General features: G+C 40.9%; 3 gene segments (V, D, J or C); all 3 read right to left on the minus strand.

The window, feature by feature from the left end:
* Positions 1–8,452: 8,452 nt before the first annotated feature.
* On the minus strand, positions 8,453–9,029 carry LOC132656326 (T-cell receptor alpha chain V region PHDS58-like). The segment is given in 2 exon segments: positions 8,453–8,889; positions 8,984–9,029. Coding segments are annotated over 2 exon segments (483 nt in total).
* A 4,300-nt stretch (positions 9,030–13,329) lies between these two features.
* On the minus strand, positions 13,330–13,848 carry LOC132656474 (T-cell receptor alpha chain V region CTL-F3-like). The segment is given in 2 exon segments: positions 13,330–13,682; positions 13,797–13,848. Coding segments are annotated over 2 exon segments (405 nt in total).
* Positions 13,849–16,824: 2,976 nt separating this feature from the next.
* LOC132656327 (T cell receptor alpha variable 13-1-like) lies at positions 16,825–17,461 on the minus strand. The segment is given in 2 exon segments: positions 16,825–17,240; positions 17,410–17,461. Coding segments are annotated over 2 exon segments (468 nt in total).
* Positions 17,462–20,674: the final 3,213 nt, after the last annotated feature.

Here is a 20,674-nt window from a genome sequence, read left to right on the forward strand (position 1 = left end):
CATGAGGTTGGGGAGAAGCACTAAAGAAGGAAATAGCAAAGGAAGCATAATTTAATATAAAAAATAGGAAAAATGAAGGGAGGGTAGTTGGGATGGGAAAAGAGCTCAACACAGAAGGAAGGAGAGGGGGGAGGGTGAAATAAAGTGACCATGGCTAAAAAAGTTATAAGGAATCATATTAGTATCTATTTACCTAAAATAGTGTAGAATACATAAGAATAAAAATATGTATATACATATACACACATAGTTTAAATTAAACTATTTGGGCTGACAATGCTTCCCCAAGAGCTGCACACAGCTAACAAAATCCTCAATACCAGTCATGGAAATCCCTCATTTAAGCTGTTAGTGGGGAAATTTAAAAAAGACTCCTAAAATATTATAGACTCTTATCTTTAAATATTGTTCTTCACCACAAGTTCTCAGTGAGTACCTATTGCTGATGACACAATGCATTTTGACCAAATGATACAGAGGAAGCCAGCTTGACCTGAATTGAAGTCTTCTCCTTGATGAAAGGAGACAAGCAGACAATTATCCTTCCCTGCTATGATGCCTATAAACTACAGTGGCCAATATTGTACTAAAATTTAAGGTTGCAATAGTGGTACTCATATTTTGGTGGCAACCAATAGCTCTCAAATTGGACACAAGAAATAACTCAACAAGAGGAAAATCTTGCCTGGTTCTGGAAACCTAGCCAAAGTATGCAGGACTAGTGAGTTTATAGATCTTTGAGGTGAACCTATAACTACTGTCTTACACAGCACAATCCCTAATTACATTCTAAATATCAATCATTGTTCCCAGGGATAAGTATATTTTTCTGTCCTCATCAAACACTTTCTTCTTTTCAAAAGACAGAGAACCATTCAGAAAACTACAACTAATCAAAATGCAGAGAACAAGTGATCATGCAGTGTTCTGCCTGAACTGATCCATGCGCCTACAGCTCAGGGAGCACTGGGGAAGAGGGCACAGAAAATGTCTAAGCTCCAGAGGAACAGGAAGGTTTCTGTGAGATTGCATCTCTTAAACATGGCACAGAATACATACCTAAGAATTCTCAAGGTCATGGTTGCTTAAACAAGACCTGAACATTTATGCACCAGTAGAATACTATCCTGGAAAAAGGAAATCTGATAGAGCTTCAAATCTAGACAGAGAAGTACAGGCACCTGAGAAATACCAACAAGAGAAGCAGTCTTACCAAAGGAACAGCACTCCAATCTGATATTGAACACCATGGGGCAAGTCCTGAAATCATGCACATACAAGGTACACCATATGGTCTGAGCAGGTTGTATCTATGTAACAACAATTAAAGCAAAAGCAGGCAGAGGCAATGAATTTTGGTGAGAAATGTTTGCTATGTAGAAGAGGATGAGATAAGAAAATGAAAATGGGTAAATTAAGTAATTATATTTTAATTAAAACTATTTTTAAGAAAGAGCAGTAAATGGTACAAGACACAAGTTTCCAATCTGTAGAAGACATAAATACACATATATACAATATAATCAAAGAATAATACCTTGTGAGCTGGATGGTCTCGGGAAAGTAAAAGACTGACACATGGGGACTTTGTATAAAACTTCATAAAGAAGGTAGAGATGGGTCTGGAGGTAGAAGGAGAGAATAAATATCTCTCGCCTGCAAATCTCATGTGTCACCTGAGTTTACATAGGGTATGGGGAGACATATAGGGACACCATTTATATTATTTTATTTAAAAGTTGCATATTTTCTTTTATCCCCTTTTCATTATGAAAAGTGAAAAGATGGGGAACACTTCATTGCCTGTTCAAACTTATTAGTCTTAATCATTGGATAAATTCATGAACATATGAATTATTTGAAAATTAATGGAACATAATATTCAGGGTAAAAATCCCATATGCCTGAACATCCTGATTCATTCTGGGGATTCCATCACTCATCATCCTAAACTCCTCCTTCAGCTGCCATATTGGAGCTGATCCTGCATAGTGTTTTGTTGAAGAATCATAATCATATATTAAATATGTGGAGCAACAGGAAATATACAGCATTTCATGTCTTGTTTTCTGTTTGAAACAAAATGTCATGTATTGTGAACACCTTTTTGTAATTTTCTTTACAATCTCAAAATATTAACTGGGGGTGGTGAGATGTGCCTGGGATCCCAGCGACTAGGAGGTCGAGGATAGAGCATAGGAAGCTCAGCATTATTCTCTGCTAAGTGGTGTCTTTGTCTGAAGTCAGCCTGAACCCCATGAAACTCCACAACAAACAGTCCAACAAACAAAGAAAGCTGTCTTAGCAGCAGCAGCAGCCTCTACTGATGTCCTGCACTGTATTATGAACACATCTCAGGTTATACATCCCGTCCTCAGATAATTTAAGGTTTAGAGAAACATCTTATTTATGTATAACAACATATGCGCATTTGTAGTTTCAATTGTGGTCCTCACAGTAAGAATTGAAATACAGCTCTGTATTCTGAATGTTGTTATGTTCTGTATGTTGTTAAGGAGGGCAATGAAAGGCTTTACCAAAACAACAGATGCCAACAGAAGTAAGAAAAACTTCAAGATTACCGAACGTTAATATATTAAAATCAGGACAAGGCTGGGATATAGAGGTAATAAAATGTAACTGATAAAAAAAAGTAAAATAAAAAAAAGAAAAAAAATATTTTACTAAAAACAAAACAAAAAATGTATAATTGTAAAATTTAAAAGTTAGAAAATTATATATATATGTATAAATTACATATATATGTATACAGACATATGCACATAATCTTCTGGAAGAACAAAACTTTAATCCTTGGTACATAATTGGAAAAATCTAAAGGAAAGGCAAGAATGCTGAAGACAGCATAGTGTAGGGTGTGTCCTGCTGCCCTTGTGTAAGGATTGAAGCCTCCTCTCTCACCCAGGAACCATCACACCTACATAGCCTTCTCTAAAGCATGGCTATTCTGCCCCCAGTGGAGAGAGGAGTGTGTGAGGAGAGTGACAAGCTTGTCAGGTGACTCAGCTCAGGTGACACAGAAACAGAGAGAGGGTACAAGTGAAGGGTGACTTAACATTTAGACGGAAAGGGGAATGGGAAATGGGCAGAAGGAAAACAGCAAGAATAAATGAACAGAAAAGAATGAAGCTAAAACAGAGTACTGAGATTGTGAAGTACAACATAGACAGTTCTGGATAACACCCTTTCAGCTTCAGTTACTGTCACTGGTCCCTTTGCTTCCATTCCTTCATAATGAGCTGGTTTTATGAATGGTTTATTATTTTTTCCAGTTCTTCTGGAAACATGAAAGTGATGGCAGGGAAAGGCGATAATCTAACTTACATGTGATCCTCACTGTACTCACTTTTGACAGGAACACACACTCACACTTACACACATACACACTAATACACACATAAACACACTTGTACATACACGCATACATACACATATTAGAATCACATATAAAAGGCAACTGTTCTGCTGAACCATCATTTTAAATTTTGCAACACACTACTTTAGAAAATATAAAAATAAACAACCCATGAGGTAGTAGTGCCCTACACTGTAATCCCTGCACCTGGGAGGCAGGGACAGGCAAATCTCTAACTTTGAGGCTAGCCTAGTCTAGCAGAACAGCCAGAGATACACAGAGAAACCCTGTATCAAAACACAAACAAGCAAGAAAACAAACAAAAAAGGAAGGAAGGGAGGGGAGAGAAGAGAAGGAAAGGAAAGAAAGAAAGAAAGAAAGAAAGAAAGAAAGAAAGAAAGAAAGAAAGAAAGAAAGAAAGAAAGGAAGGAAGAGAGAGAGAGAGAAAGGAAGGAAGGAAGAAAGAAAGAAAAAGTAACCACCATACTATTGAACATATATAATAGAATTCTTTTTTGGTGTGTGTGTGTGTGTGTGTGTGTGTGTGTGTGTGTGTGTGTGTGCATGTGCACAGCAGAAATCCATAGAATACTGGATTATGGAGATCTCAAAATCTTTATACAACTAGCATTAATCTTCTTAAAAGGATGTTAAGCACTGAACTGTGTCTATATAAAATACATATGCTGGGGCCCTAAAAGGGCTTTGGGGTGACAATACTAGAAGATCGGACATGAAAAGGTAACTAAGGCAAAATAAATCAACACAGAGAGGCAGATCATAAGACAGATGATGAGCACAGACCCTCTTATCCTCTGAAAAGGACCATGAGAGGATTCACTAATGGCCACAAAGAGAGTGCTCTGGAAAAGCAGATCCTGCTCTCATCTCCATCTTGGACTTCTACCTCTAAAGCTAAAAACAAACAAACAAACAAACAAACAAAACATTTGTGTTGCTTCAACCACAATATGTACTGTGTTGTGAAATCACAAAATGAACATGAGAATCCATTTTTAAATGTTATGAAGCACAGCCAAAAAATTTGAAGGCATAACTGTACAGACAAAAAATACTCAACATTGTATTATTCTCTCTTTATACTTTGTTTTAGAGCACCTGTCTCCCAAATTAAGTTTCCTGGTTCTTGCTCAATCCTCATGAAACTTGTACCTAGAGATCTGATGATCCTAACAGTTTTGTTAAAGTGCTGGGAAGAATGGAGTCTGCTTTTCATGTATTTGGTACCCAATGCGAATGACAAATGAGTGAAGTCTCCCTGTACTTTCTTAGCAAAGCCTTAGAATTTTTTCAGATTCAGGGCATGTACCACTGCATCTTAAGTTTGCTTGGAACACTGACAGAGAAGGGGAGAATTGCATGGCATGGGCCTTCAGAGTTGCAGAAAATATTTTAAAAACTCTTGTGGCATGTGTACACCAACCACTAAAAAACAGTGTACCCGTCATGTATGTGTACACTTGAGTTAAATAATTTCAGCTCATGGTTTCCGCCTTCCACCTTCCCGATGGTGAGTGCTCTCTGTCACAAACAACTCCACATTTGGCTAAGGCTGAGGATCTGGCTTGCTTCCATGTATGTGGACCTATCTGCATTGCCCACATGGCACGCTGGGGTTGGCTACCCAGAGGCTATTTAAGCTGTGGGCTGGCTTTCCCCAGGGTCCGATGATTGTTCAAGGTTCCTGAATAAACTGCATTGAAAAAAAAAAAAGAAAAAAAAAGAAAAAGAACAGCAACATTTCTGCAGATGTGATTTAGGGAAAGGTCAGGCTCCAGCCCAAGGGAGCAATCAAACTTGGCAGTGTGGTTTTAGAGAAAAGAGGTTGTGGCATCCTCCTCTGTAAATAAAGAAAGGCCAGGCATGTAGCATTAGAGTCTCCGTACGGAGGTCATGTGTGGTCATCCAGTGAAGCTTGAAAGTGAAGCCTGTATTGTCTTTGAGCCCCCAAGATGCTGAGGACACCTCCACAGAAGAGCTGCACATGGGTGCAAAGCCTGCTCAAGGGAGCAAAGTGTATTGCAAGTCACCAAAACTGGATAGGTGGAGTCATCTAAGCCCTTTGACATCAGAGATGGAGTCATAGGATTTGGAGTTTGCCATCTTGGATTTTTGGTCTTGCTTTGGTCCAGTGTTTATTTGTTATGCCCCACTCCTACCTTTTGGAATGGTAATATATATTTTTCATTAAATTTTTTTTATATATTAAAAAAATAATAATTTCAGCTCAGAAGTGCAATGCTGCATATGTGCTACTGAAATTGCCCTCAGTTGACAGAGTAAGCTAAGCTTGTCAGGAATGCACCCTCCTGGGGTTGCCAGCTGCCATTTTATGCAAAGGCCATGACAGAAAAAACTGGCGTTCCATTGCCAACAATATGCCCAATCCCTAAGTCTCACCAGTTTTCATGGGGAATTTCACATAACAGGTTTCACTAGCAAGAGCAGGGGCATGTTTCATGGTATCACCAAACAGGAAAAAAGCCTTTAATGAAAGCTCTTTGGTTGTTGATTTGACTAAAGTATTTTAGACACACACCTTTCCAAAATAAACATTGTAAAAAAAAATCTATATTCACCTGTATCTTGACCCACTAAGAACCAAATATTTAATTTCTAAAAATTCATTGTCTACTCGTTGTGAGACACAGTAGAACTGAGTGTGCTAGTTTGTATATCAGGTACTGTCTGGTAATAACAGTACTGCATTGTGGTTCCCATAAGAACATGAGTATATCTCAATGTCATGTGTAGTAAAGAGAATGAGAAACAGCAGTGTGTAACTCCACAGACTTGAAGTTCTCACCAGGCCTAGTGTGAGTGACAACAATGGCTAACCCACTGCCTGATGAAGGTGAGTTGACTGGAAAGAAGTCCATGAAAATTCCTATGCTGACCTTGGTATTGTGTCTTAGGAGTGTTTACAAATAAGCCTGCCTTCTCGTCTCATTATAAAGAAAATTAAAACTAAGAGATTAACACAGTAATACGTAAGATAGACCACTTGGTGTTAGAATCTCCAGGTAACATCTATCTGTGTCCATGTTATAATATTTATGTATGCGTGTGTATGTGAGTGTGTGCATGGGGACAAGTAGAAGCACATGTGTACATATGTATTTGCATGTGTATGTGTTCATGAAGAGACATGAGATAACTGTGGGTGTTGTTTCTCAGGTTCTGGGGATCTTTAGTGTGTGTGTGTGTGTGTGTGTGTGTGTGCGTGTGTGCAAGTGTGTGTTTGGGTATACATATGTGCACATGTATGTGGAGGTCAGAGGACCATCTTGGTTGTCATTTTTTAGAAGCTATCTGTCTTGTTTATTGGATACAAGGTCTCTCATTGACCCTGGGCACTTCCAGGTAGCCTAGGCTGCTTGGGAACCAGGCTTCAGGAACACATTTACCCTCACCTCCCCAGCACAGCTGCCATGCCCTCATGTGAGTGCTGGAAATTGTACTCAGGGCTCATGGTTCTGTGACACCTACAGAGCTATATTTTCTGGTCAAGCAGCAGCTAGAAAATTCTCTCTTTCTTTTCCTCTTCATCCTGAGTATTGTCATCCTCCTTTGCTGTATGCACAAAAGTATAAAATCTTCTTTTACAGTTCTGCAAAACAGAAAGTGATGAACTAAAATTCCATACTGGAGCTGGTGATTTTCATTGTCCACTGGGATTCTTGACTGTATTTCAGCAGGATGTGATTATGATATGATAAAATAGTAATTGATAGTAAACATTGATGTTCCTGCATTAAAATCATTTGTGCCAGAGAGAAATCAACGAGCAGTAATAAAAGATGCAGAAGGAATCACATCACAAATTCTCAAGCATATCTGAAGAATTTGAAGATGGAAAAGAAAAACATAGCACTTGTATGGCTTTGAAGAATTCTTTGAAAAAAAAAATAAACAGTGAGTTCCAATTCCTTATTCTCCTGTTTTATTTTTAATGGTTGCTAAAACTGACATATTTGTGACAGATTTCTAGGCTTTCCTGATTGTGGTGAATTCCTATAGCAACTAAATAAGCTTCAAGTTCTTTCCAAAATGAAGTATTTAATATTATGACCACTTCTGATCAGTACATTTAGCACCAAAAGAAAATTTATAGGAAAATCAGCATGAAAGACTGAGTAGACAAGGAAAACTTCAGGACAAACCTTGAAGCATGCACGTTTCACATTTTGTGTAGATGACACATAAAATGACAAATGGAAGTCCAGCTTTTGGTATTTCCCCATGGGAAGAATCATAGCTGCTGTCCAAGCAATGTCCACTCAGGAGATGATTTCCACAGATGATAACATAGTCTCCTTCATTCTACAAAATTATAATTGAGCATTAAATAATTTTGAAAATACTCAAAGAGCTTCTAAGACAAGTCAGGAGTCAATATTTTAGCTGGAAATGGATTGTGCAAAGGAGCTGGGCCTGCATAACTTGCCTTGTCTTGTCTTGTCTTATCTTCCTTCTTTTCTTGCTACCAATTTGAAAGATGTGGGGCACATGGACCATGCCACCAGGAGAACTGGCATGGAACTGGTAAGGGGGAGCAAGTTCAAATCCAAGAAATCTCAAAATTGAGATTAAAAATCTCATCTTGAGACTAGCAGGAATGGAATCAGATCCCTCCCTGTTACCATGCCCACCTCTTATCACGTAGCATTGAGACACCCCCACGGTGGTCAGGTATTCACATATCTGGCACCTAGATGAAAACAGAGCACTGCCAACACCTTAGCCAAAACCAATTAAATGCATTCACCCCCAAAACTTCTCAGTGCCCGAGGTCCACTCTTGTTCACTGTGGAATAAAGATGCATACACATAAGTTGTTACACACACACACACACACACACATACATATGCATGAACACACGGGGACTTGAGCTGTTTTATCAATAAAGGCGAGCATAAGCTGTTTCACTAAATATCATCTAAGAGTAACTGATTTATCCTAGGAGAAAGTCTTCCCCTCTAGGCACTCCCAGATGGAATGGAATCCTGCAGAGCCCACACTTTCCAGATTTAACACTCTCCTTCCTGGCTCGGCTACCAGTGGTGTCCAGGCATCCCAGAAAGAAGCAGAGCCACAGAAAGAGATGCTTCAAAGACCATGAAGAGAGACAGTGAGTCTGAGTACCCACTGCCATGGGTGTTTGTGTTCAGCTCCCCCTGCAGCCCCAGACACTGTGCGCTCAGAGCACAGAAGTACACAGCTGAATCGCTCCAGTGCACACGGGCTTTCCTCAGGATGAAAGAAGAGTCGCTCTTGCTAAACTCAGCCTCAAAGCCATTCATGCCGTGAACCACTGGGTCTCCTGAGTAGTAGCTGAGGAGCAGCTGCAGCCCCTGCCGTGGGTACTGGACATACCAGAACAGGCGAGGTGCCACAGAGGAGGAAAAGTTGCATCTTATCTGCAGAGAGGGATCTTCAGAGACAGTGACTTGAGCATCAGGCTGAGTCACTGACTGAGCACTGGTGTCTCCTGGAAAGGAATAGTAGGCAGTATTTACAGGGCAGACTTCACTGAGGACAGTCAGAATTCTAGGATGCAGAGACCACAAGGCAACTGTACTCACTCAGGATAAAGTGTACCACCAGCAACGGGAGGATGGCCAGGCGCATGGCTGAGCCTTGGGAAGACTGCAGCTCTAATTTGCAACAGGATAGTAGGAAAGTGGCTAAAGAAAGAAAGAGCTTGAAAATAGGTAAGGAGAAGGGTCAGCTGGAGAAGTCTCTTGCTCAGGTAAAAACAGTGAAGCTACTAACACAAGCCTGGAAGCTTTAGAGTGTCTGATCCTTGTCACTTGCCTTTGCTATAAACTCAGGCAGCAGCAAAGAAAGGATGAGATGCTAGCAGGTGGTGAAGACCTTCAAAGGAAGAAAGAACACTAGAGGGTGCTGCAGCGCCCTCTGGAGGGGAAACGAGGAACCAAATGTCCGGAGGGTCCACAGCCTGTCGCCTGCTGTGTTCTTATTTCACAGACAAGCAAAACCTTCACAATGCATTTGCTTCTTTTTCTAATCTATTATGAGATATTAATTATAGAACTCCCTGGAAATAGGTGGCTTGTTAATATTCCTTGCGAAACCAGGTTATGAAATGATCCCCAGACTTCAGATGCAATTGTCTCAGGCTGGGTGTGAATGGCCACCACAGCCATGGTGATGATGCCTGATGGTACAGACATCACCCTTGGTGGATGCTCTGCAGCACTGAGGCAACAGGAAAACACATGATGTTAGATTACCTCTGCTCTACATGAGAAGCTGTGACTCCAGATGGGAAAGCTTTACATCTAGAACTAAAGAAACTAAAACCTGGAGACTTCCATGGCTGGTGACATTATTGTCCTCCAGTAAAGAAACCTGAGATGAAAAACTTTTTCTGGGCCAATGGAATGCATTGACTAAATCAGAATGCACATTTTCTTTGACTCTAGGAAGAAATCAGTTCTTCTCTTGGGTCTTCTCTCATCTGTTCCTTCCCCAGGGATTGTCTTTCCTGGAGATGGTTTATGTTCACTGTCAAGTTTTTAGTTTATGAATGAGCCTGTGGAGGGTGAGTGTATGTGTGTGCCTGTTCCTGTTTCTCTCAATTTCCCCCATAATTTAAAGGACAGCAGTATAAAGGAGAATAAACTCAAATCCACAAGTGTTAGAAGAATGAAGATCATCTCAGAACCTAGATTTACCAGTACTTCCAGAAGAAGGGAGGAGGTAGAGTCATACTGAAGTTTGATTGAAGCAAGCACATCCAAAACCAAGACCAGCAATTCACGTTCTTATTTAAGAACATTAGTGGTGGATGACAAGATGGCAGCACCAGGAGAACATTGTGTCTGAGGAATAGGACAACATTTCCCGTACAGCGACCAATGAGCTGAACTCTGGGCCCTAAAATAACAGCAATCATGTTTCCCAGGTGAGGAAACTCCCAAGGCATTGGAAACACTCGGGTCCACTCTCATGTCCCCCAGCCAGAACCCGGAAGAGATCCCGGGTCATGCAGGCACTAGGTCACCAGACCAGAGCCACAGGCCTGCCTGTCCTGGTCACCTTCCCAAGCTGAACAGTGGACACAAAAACACCAGAAACTGGGAGTCCCTGTTACAAGAGAACTCCACAGGGAAGGAAGAAAATTATACTGACTTGGATCACCCAGTCTTTCCCTGGAAAAAGTCTCGCAGAGTGGCGGGTACTTCTCCTTCACTCTCCCCTTACTCTCTCACCTCTCCACCCTCTCTCCCCTCTCCCTTCTTTTCTCCACCCTCTTCTCTCTCTCTCATGTGATCTGTCAAAATGTGGTCATTGAGAATCTTAACAGGTACCATTTAGTAAGGCATTTTTATGCCAAAAACAGAACACAAAAGACAGAATCTTCTTCAAACATTTAAGAGTGCAAGTGTGGTAGCAGCAAACAATGAGAGCAGAAAAGAAGGTTGGAAGTAGTTGGAGAAGAGAGATACAGATTCCCACCAAATATGTTCTGAAAATAAACCAATATGGCCTTGAGTTAGGAAACCAAGAAGCAAATACTCAAAACATAAACCAGCATTAACTAAGGTGGTAAAATCTCAATGGCAATACCTATGTGTTCAATGAAGAGTCATGGGTCTCATGAATAAGTCCAACTCAGTCATTCATCCTAGCCAGATCCAAAATATGTTTATGACACCTTTATCATCACCAGACCAATAGAAACTGTAACTGATAGGTATGCGGTAAAGAACATTCTTCAAAATGTTTTACTTTTTGGATACAATGAAAAACTGAAGACTATGTCATGTGATCATACCACTGGGCTCTGCTTAGACCTTGAGTCTACTTGGGCAAGGGACTCTGTTGCATAACTGGGAAAGAGACCTCACAGCCACTTACTCTCTATCTAGACCAGTTGTCCATCACTGTAGAAGCCTATATATGCTTCAAAATAAAATTTCTTTGATGAGAGGGAAGAACTACCCTTATCTCTGTGCGCAATTATATAGATTCAGAATACAGTTTGAAGCTACACTGATTTAGGAAAGTGGCCATCATAGGTTCTCCTCTAGTGTTTATGGCCTCTCCATCCCGGGGTAGTTGACTAGATTTACAGTATTGGGGCAGAAACACTTCCTATGGAGCAGCCCTTAAGTCCAGTAGACATATGTTAGTTTCTCCCAAGATGAAAATGCTGCTATTCCACCCTTGTGGATATCTTCATGTTGGTCATTGTTTTGGTTCAAAGGTCTGCATTTTGGTAGAATTATTTGTTGCTTTTCTTCTTTGGAATCTTACATAACACATTTAGATACTATGAGAATTTATCCTTAATGAGGAGTCTTCAGGTCAGTTCTAGGTAAATTCCTCCAAGTCCTATGTCTGAAGTGTGTGGTGTCCTAAGCAAAATGTCTTATCTTCAAGTTCTATGAGGCAATCAAGGACAATGGTGATGAACTATTTCATTTGGAAGAAACCCTTGAAGCCCCTGACCAACACCTGGAAGGTGGATTTTTCATGCCTGGCACTGGGATTTTTTTAGATTTAGTATTTGTTTTAAGTTTGACAAACTCTCATCTGAGATGTTCTATTCCCTGCCATTAGAAGTAGTTTTAGTTTTAGGGGATTAGAAATTGAATTTGGCATTCTATTGTGCTCCCTAACCAGTAAGATAGCATGTACTTCTTTGCTGTTCTTTCTGTAGAGAAACATGTATCTTTTGTGAGAGACATTATGGTTTACATTTTAGATATTCCTTTCTTTACAGAAAGATAAATACAATACGAGCACTAGAGTATTTTAATTTAAACTGGTATTTTGTTGAAATAATTGAAATGAATAAAATCTTTGGCTTTCTTTTCCAGTTTTAGAATAGTTATCAGAGAACCTGATTCCAATGAGTGAGTACACCACATCACGAGGATCTAATGTACCTGCAAAGGCAGACAAGAGTAGACTTTAAGGGGAAGAGATTTCTGGACACAGTCTTTTATAACCATACTGCCTCCTATATGATGTGTATGACAGAGAAGTACCTGTCTCTCAGAGACTCTTCTTAAGAGCTCCAACAGCTGTGTTTTATGAGCAGCTTCACTAAGTAAAGGTTGTCAGGGAGTGTGGTGGCTTGAATGAGAATGACCCCCAGAGGCTCAACATCTGAATGTCTGGTCCCCAATTGATGGACTGTTTAGGAAGTTTCAGGAGGTGTGGCCTTGCCAGAAGAGGAATATCACTAGTGGTACTCTTTGTAATCTCAAAGTCAAAGCCAGGCTAAGTCAGTCTCCCTTTCTCCTCCTTTCTCTCCCTTTCTCTCTCTCCCTCCCTCCCTTCCTCTCTTCTTTTCCCTCTCTCCACCACCTTCCTTCCCTCCATCATGCTTGTGATCAGATGTAAAAGCTCAGCTACTGCTCCAGGACCATGCCTGCCTGCCTGCCTGACACTGTATTGGCCAACATGATAGTCACCTTCTGAAACTGTGACCTAGCTCCCAAGTAAATGCTTTTAAATTGTCTTGGTCATGGTTTCTCTTTTCAGCAGTTGGCTAGTAACTGAGATGGGGAGTTGAGCTGAACTCTGTAACTTGGACAAAAGAGAGGAAGGATGTAAATAACTTGTGGAGTGAGACTGAAACAGATTTTTAAAGACTGCAGTTTAGGTTTCTCATTTACATCATAAATTTGTGGGGTAATGACAGAAGATTGCTGGAGAATACTTCAGGACTTTTCTTGAGATGTTTGCTGTTAAGACTTCCGGTTAGGAATAGAACTTTATTTCAAGGGATCACAGCCTGGGTTGTCTCTAGCACTGACTTCCATCCTGTCAGTCAGAATATCCACAGATCCTAGGTCTCTAGATATTTGACCTGAGACTTGTTGCTGTTTTTCAGGAAGCTGGTGAGCAGCACTTGGAGAAAGCACACAGCCTCCCTCACAGGGCAGCTTCCCTAGGCCTCCTGCACCTGTGGTTTGTGTGCAGCTTCCCCTGCAGTCTCCCTCACTGTGTCCCTCACAGCACAGTAGTACAAGGCAGAGTCTGACAGCTGCACTGAGGACATCTGCAGGTGGAAGGAGCTGCTGCTCTTGTGGAGAGTGGCGTGGAACCCTCGGTGCTCTGTCCTCTTGTTGTCTGTGGAGCTCCTCAGGAGTAGCTGAGGGGCTTTGTTGAGATATTGCACATACCAGAAGAGGGAAGGACCTGAGGAAATAGTCTGATAAGTGCAGTTCAGCATCACAGGCATCCCTTCTGTGAGAGTGACCAAGCCTTCTGTCTGGGTCACTGAGTCTCCATTGCTACTTCCTAAAAAACAAACAAACAAGGAGGAATTACTGTTCTACGTGAGGAGGAAGGTTAAAGACTGCCATAGTTGTAAGACAAAGACATCATTAACACTCAGGGTAAAATGTAACTTACTGAGTATTAAGAGGAGCACAAGAACTGAGCAGGTGACAGGAAGCATGTTCATAGAAGAAATGACACTTGGTCCTTGAATGCACCAATCTCACAGGGCAAGTCTTCAGCAGACCTCGTCAAACTGCTCACTCATGGACAAGGACCTCTGTCTGTACAGGGTGTCTGTCATGTTAAGCCACCTGAAGGAGATGCTAACCACATCTGTAAAGGCAGCGCCCTCTGCTGATTTCCCTTGAAACCTCACCCTAAGGAGGCAGGCCTCAAGTCCCCAATGAAATCCTGAAATCACCAATGGTCCTGATCTGTATGTATCCTATGTTATTTAGTGTGATGGGTGCGCATAAAAATACACACACACACACACACACACACACACAAATATACCTCTGCAAATATTTATCTACTTTTTCTTACTGTAGTTCTTAGAGAATGTTATTCAATGAATTTTGATTATACTCATCTACGTTTCCACTCCTGATATATCCATCCACGCTTCCCTACCTACCCAGTTCTGTTCTTCTCCCCGCATTTAAAATAAAACACACCGAGTTTTATGTTACGGGTTGTGCTGCCCATATACTGTTAGCATCATGTCCTTCGGTAGAGGGTGGTCTATGCACCATGAGCTTCACCTTTAAAGAAAGTGGCATCTCTCTCCCAGTAGGCACAAAGTGCCATCAGCTCCTTGGCTCCTTCCCTCTCTGTGATGGAGTTTTCTGGCCTGATCCTTTGCTAGTCTTCTGTCTGCTGCCAGCCTCTGTGAGTTCATATGGGCAGCTGTCTTGCTGTGCCCAGAACACTGTTTCCTTGTGTTTGTCCACCACCTACGGCTCTTCTAGTCTTTCCACCTCCTCTTCCTCAATGACTGCTGAGCCTTGGGAGGAGGTCGTGGGATAGAGAGCCCCATCTTGGTGGCTGACATGTGGTCCCCCATCTTGGTGGCTGACATGTGGTCCCCCATCTTGGTGGCTGACATGTGGTCCCCCATCTTGGTGGCTGACACATCGTCTCTTCTCTTCGTCAGCACAGTGGGTTCTTGCTCTTTGATATTCACCATGCGCTGCAACAAGGGGAGGATAATGAAAATATATTCCAATTGTTAAAATAGTTTAATTGCTTTTACATATTAAATTTTATATTCAATTCACTGTGACAACTACATTTTTGCTGAGTTAACATTGCAATTAATAACAGCACACACCTTATTAAAATAATATATTAATTTTGACATTATTGTTAATAAAGTTTAACATTTAACATTCACCTCTTTTAAATAAATTATTGGTTTTAATATTTTAATTTAATTTTTGATAAGCTGAATGGTATACCTCATTAGTTTATTAATTAAAATTGATTTATTATTCTGAATAATTAATTAAACCAACAACATTTATACTGAGGTAAGAATAGACAAATTATCAACTTAATTTTTTCTTTTCATAAAATTTAAATATTCTTTTTAAAATTTTATTTATTTTCAAATTAATTACAGTTTATTCACATTGTATCCCAGATGTAGCCCCCTCCCAATCTCACTCTTCCTCCCTCTTCTCCTCTCCCACCCCTCCTCCAGGCCACTGATAGTGGAGGTCCTCCTCCCCTTCCATCTGACACTAGCCATCAGGGCTGTCTACACTGTCTTCCTCTGTGGCCTGGTAAGGATGCCCCCACTCCTAAGGGACTTCATGAAACTGAAAAGCTTCCCTGAAACAAAAGACACTTTCATCATAACACAATGACAGCTACAGACTGGGAAAGGGTCTTCACCAACCGTATATCTGACAGAGGGCTAATATCCCAAATATATAAAGAAGTCAAGAAGTTAAACAGCAACAAACAAGTAATCCAATTAAAAAATGGGGTAGAGAGCTAAAAGGAGATTCTCAATAAAGGAATTGTGAATGGCAAAGAAACACTTAAAGAAATGCTCAAAATCCTTAGTCATCAGGGAAACACAAATCAAAACGACCTTGAGATTTTACCTTACACCCATCAGAATGGCTAAGATCAAAAACTCTACTGACAACACATTCTGAACAGGTTGTGGAGAAAGGGGAAACCTCCTCCATTTCTGGTGGGAATATAAACTTGTACAACCACTTTGGAAACCAATCTGGCACTTTCTCAGACAATTAGGAATAGTGCTACTTCAAGATCCAGCTATACCACTCCTGGGTATATATCCAAAAGATGCTCAAGTATACAACAAAGTCATTTGCTCAACCATGTTCATAGCAGCTTTATTGGTAATAGCCAGAAGCTGGAAACAACCCAGTTGTCCCTCAGTTGAGGAATGGATACAGAAATTGTGGTATACTTACACAATGGAATACTACTCAGCAATTAAAAACAAGGAAATCATGAAATTTGCATGCAAATGGTGGGATCTAGAAACAATCATCCTGAGTGAGATATCCCATAAGCAGAAAGACATATATGGTATATACTCACTGACATATAGTATAGGGTAATCATGCTAAAATCTGTACACCTAAAGAAACTAAGCAAGAAGGAGGACTCTGGATAAGATGATCAATCCTCACTCAGAAAGACTAAGGGCATGGACATTGGAAAAAGGAGAAAACAGGGCACAGAAAAAGAGCCTACCACAGAGGGCCTCCGAAAGACTCTACCCAGCAAAGTATCAAAGCAGATGCTGAGACTCATAGTCAAACTTTGGGCAGAGTGCAGGGAATCTTATATAAAAGGGGGAGATAGAAAGACCTGGAAGGGACAGAAGCTCCACAGGGAGAACAACAGAACCAAAAATCTGGGCCCAGGTGCCTTTTCTGAGACTGATACTCCAATCAAGAACCATTCATGGAGATAACCTAGAACCCCTGCGCAGATGTAGCCCATGGCAGCTCAGTCTCCAAGTGATTTCCCTAATACGGGGAGCAGGGACTGTCTTTGACATGAACTCAGTGGCTGGCTCTTTGATAAAATATTTTTTTTTAAGGATGGAGAAAACTGTCCTAAATTGTCTGAGGGAGTTGAAGCTAACTTTCTTATTTTGTGTTTTTAATGTCTACATTATACTTGGCACTTGCAAACTAGCAACTGGCAAATGCTGCCCTGGAAGGCCCGTGACACAGGATGTGGACACAGCCCCATGGTTTGAGGACAGGCAGCAGGTGCCAGTGGGGCAGTGTGTACTTGCTGCACAGAAATACATAGCTGAGTCTCCAGGCTGAGTGTCTGTGATGTGCAGGGAGAAGTGTTTGGCCTTCTTATCCAGTAAAACTGTGAGTCTTTGGTTCTGCTTTCTGTCCACATTTGAACGAATGTCCATGAAGAACTGAGGACCTTTCCCAGGTTCTTGCTTATACCAAGAGAAATAGTCCGAGGCACTGTCTGTGTAAGTGCAGTTGATGACAGCGCTGGCTCCCTCCTGGACTCTCAGGATGGAAAGGTGCTGCTCCACCTGCTCTCCTTGGCTCATCCCTATGCAGAAAGATGGAGAGAAAGGAGAAAGGTTGTCAGGTCATCACATATCAGAAATCTCTTTTACTACAGTTACAGTAACTAGAGAAAACCTGAATAAAATATCGATTCCCCCTGATGTCTCAGAAATGCCCACTGGTTATTCTGTGACCCTAAAATATTAACTCACCATCCATCTGCAGCCACAGAAACATGAATAAAGTAGAAACACATGTCTTCATTGTTCTTCCCAATGAAATTGAAATCCAGTGTCAATCCTGACAACCAGCAGGTCAGCTACAGCTGCCAGGGTGTTGTTCTTTCTCAGTAACAATTCTAGTTCTGGAGTCTTCCCCTCAGCCACTGAGGAAAGGGCTTAGCTTCTGCACAGTCAGCACACAAGGAAATGAATTCTCTGCATCCTCCCCAGCAGTTGAGAATTACTGCCACCTTGTGTTTGAATCTCTAAACAGCAAAGAGTCTGGTTAAGTGTTCTCTGACCCTATGTGTCTCAGAGGCATAAAACACAATATGTCATATCACGTAGGTTCTAAAACTAAGAGAGAAAGAATAGTATTTGTACATACTAGTGAAGCTGTTTCTTTTCTTTACATGTAGTATAGGCTATGTATGATGCTTCATATACGAATGTATGTACATAAAATGTTCATATATAAATCTATGTATGTGGTGTATATATGGGTGTGTTTGTGAGTGTGTGTGTCTGTGTGTGTGTCACATTTGTTCTGTCTAGAACTGTTTTGACCTTTCCACTCTCACACTGCAGAATTCTTGGATCATTCATCAAGCATTCTCCCATTTCTTAGAGAAAAATGGTTATGTATGTAGTTGTCCTTGTGAATTACAGCACTCAAGAAAATGCTTTTTCAAGTCTCTTATGGGCTTTCAGTAGCAAGAAGACAGTGTTCTTTCTATTTCCGTGATTTCTTGTTGATAATATAACTACGATGTTTCTATGCTTGTATCTTGCATTCCATAGAAACCAGCCTGGAATCACAAATGCACATAGCTACTCTTAGAAAAGGTCTCATGAGTCATTTGGTCATGAGTGTGGCAACATCCATGTGGCTTATTCTCACAGCATCCAGTGTTGTCGACTGAATTACTGATAGAAAAGTAGTGTGGATCCCCTGGAGAATCTGCCAAGTACTGCAACAACCCAGCTTTCCTCCTTCCTCTGGCTCTTCCTGGCACCCCTTTGATTCTAGCCCATGTTCTTTCCTTTGTGTCTACTGCAAATATCTAAAACCACCATGTATCTGGAAATCTAGTATATGTGGGCTCATGAAGCACGTAGGCCAGAGTTACTGTCCTCTATTTCAGTTCCCTGGTACCATCCCCAGCCCTGTAACAGACCACTTGCAGGGGCCAATTCTTTCACTCTTCCTCTGTTCTCTGGGATTCAGCTGAACCTCTCTGCATTTCCTCTCCTCCCTCACCCATATTACTTTGTGTCAAATGCCAACAGAGACACTCCCCCTGGAACCCTGGAGGCCACACCTGTCTGGGAAATAGGTAGCCCATCCTCACTCACCCTCATGCCCTACAGTGAAATTTCCCCAGTTTCATCCCTACTCATGAGGCCAACCACTTGAATGGGACTGTCCTTCTCCGTTTCCGTATTTCAGGTACTGAATCAAGCCTTGCAGAAGACCCAGCTTGCCTCATTCTTATGAACCCTCTTAGCACTCTCTCTAATTAATCTCCTTTCCTTCATGCCATCCTCATATATATAAAAATAAACCTTTGGTAAGCATCAGAGGTAAGCTTCACCAACAGAGTACAAGACATGGAATCTCATTGAAGACAAGGTGGAAGAAATGGACAAATATCTCTGTCAAAGAAAATGTTAAATAAAAAAAAATAATCCTGGGAGAAAATATCCATGAAAGCTAGGGCATCATAATGAGATTGAATCTACAAATGATATAAATAAAGGAGAAGAAACCTGTCATTCCTGTTGGCAGAGGCCTGGACTGGAGCTGGGTACTGGAGCTCAGCTCTGGGACAGAGACAATGGGTTCCATTTCCCTCAAGGGAAGTTATAGCACCTTAGGATGAGGCATTAGTGTGCTAAGCCAGGGTGTGGAAAAGATATTTTGTTGAGTATTTTTGCATCAATGTTCATAAGGGAGATTTATTTGAAAATTTCTTTCTTTGTTGGGTCTTTGTGTGGTTAGGTATCAGGGTGACTGTGGCCTCATAGAATGAGTTTGGCAATGTTCCTTCTGCTACCATTTTGTGGAATAGTTTGAGGTGTATTAGTTTTAGTTCTTCTTTGAACATCCAGTAGAATTCTGTGCTAAAACCACAGAGAAATGACAAAACCAAGAGCTGGTTTTTGAGAAAATCAACAAGATAAACAAACTTTTTGCCAAACTAACTAAAAGACAGAGGGAGAGTATCCAAATTAATAAAATTAGGAATGTAAAGGATTGGATAAGACAACAGAAAATTCAAAGGTGACATCCAAAGAATTTTTAGATCATACTTTGAAAACCTGTGCTCCACTACATTGGAAAATCTAAATGAAATGTATGATTTTCTTGATAGATACCATGTACCACAGTTAAATAAAGTTCAGGTTAGGAATTTAAATAAACTATAACCTTTAAGGAAATAGAAGTTGTCATCAAAAGCCTCTCAACTGTAATTATTAAAGAGATTATTGCTACTATAGAGAATACCTGTTACTTTTCAGTCAGCCAAGAGAAATGGTGCCTGGAAGGTAAGATTCCCCAGAGTATGGAAACAGAAGACTTTCACTTAAAGAAAAGGTTCTTGGGGAAACAGTCTCTTTGGCACTTTCTGGAAAGAGGTCATGATGAAAAGTGTTTTCCTTAGTTTACCCCTCTCACTGTGTTCCTCTCACTGCATGATAAAGGGGGCAGGCTACAGGGAAAGTTGGCAGCAGAAGTCAGTGTCATCTGCAAGGTGCTTGTTTTCAAGATATGAAGAATATACCAGCCCTGCATCAGCAAGACCTTCACTGAGGCTCAGAGGAAAGTGAAGGATGCCAGATGCTGTGTGGCAGAATCAGAGTCCCTGAAAGCCTTGAGAGGTCAATGAGTGACATGATGAGGGCGAAACCTGAGGTACAATAGGAACACTGGATGTTTGAGATTCCAGCAAGAGTAAATATCAGCTGAAAAAAGCTGCAGGATTTGAAAACTATAGTGCATGTGGGTGTTAGAAGCAAGGATAACTATATACTAGAAATAATTCCTCACAGGAATACTTACATTCAAATCATAACACTTCAGTAACCTGCTCAGTATAACACCTGATGAAACAGCACTTCCTGGAATTGGAAGAATACAAGATTCATCTTAGTGTTGGAAAGAACTATCTAGGCATTGAGACTGCATATGAAGCCTTTACGGCTTTCAGTAGTACTGGGCAGTCCTTCATCATGATCTGCAGGGACCCAAGAC

Source organism: Meriones unguiculatus, chromosome 9, assembly GCF_030254825.1.
Source record: "Meriones unguiculatus strain TT.TT164.6M chromosome 9, Bangor_MerUng_6.1, whole genome shotgun sequence".
Classification (NCBI taxonomy): Eukaryota; Metazoa; Chordata; class Mammalia; order Rodentia; family Muridae; genus Meriones; species Meriones unguiculatus.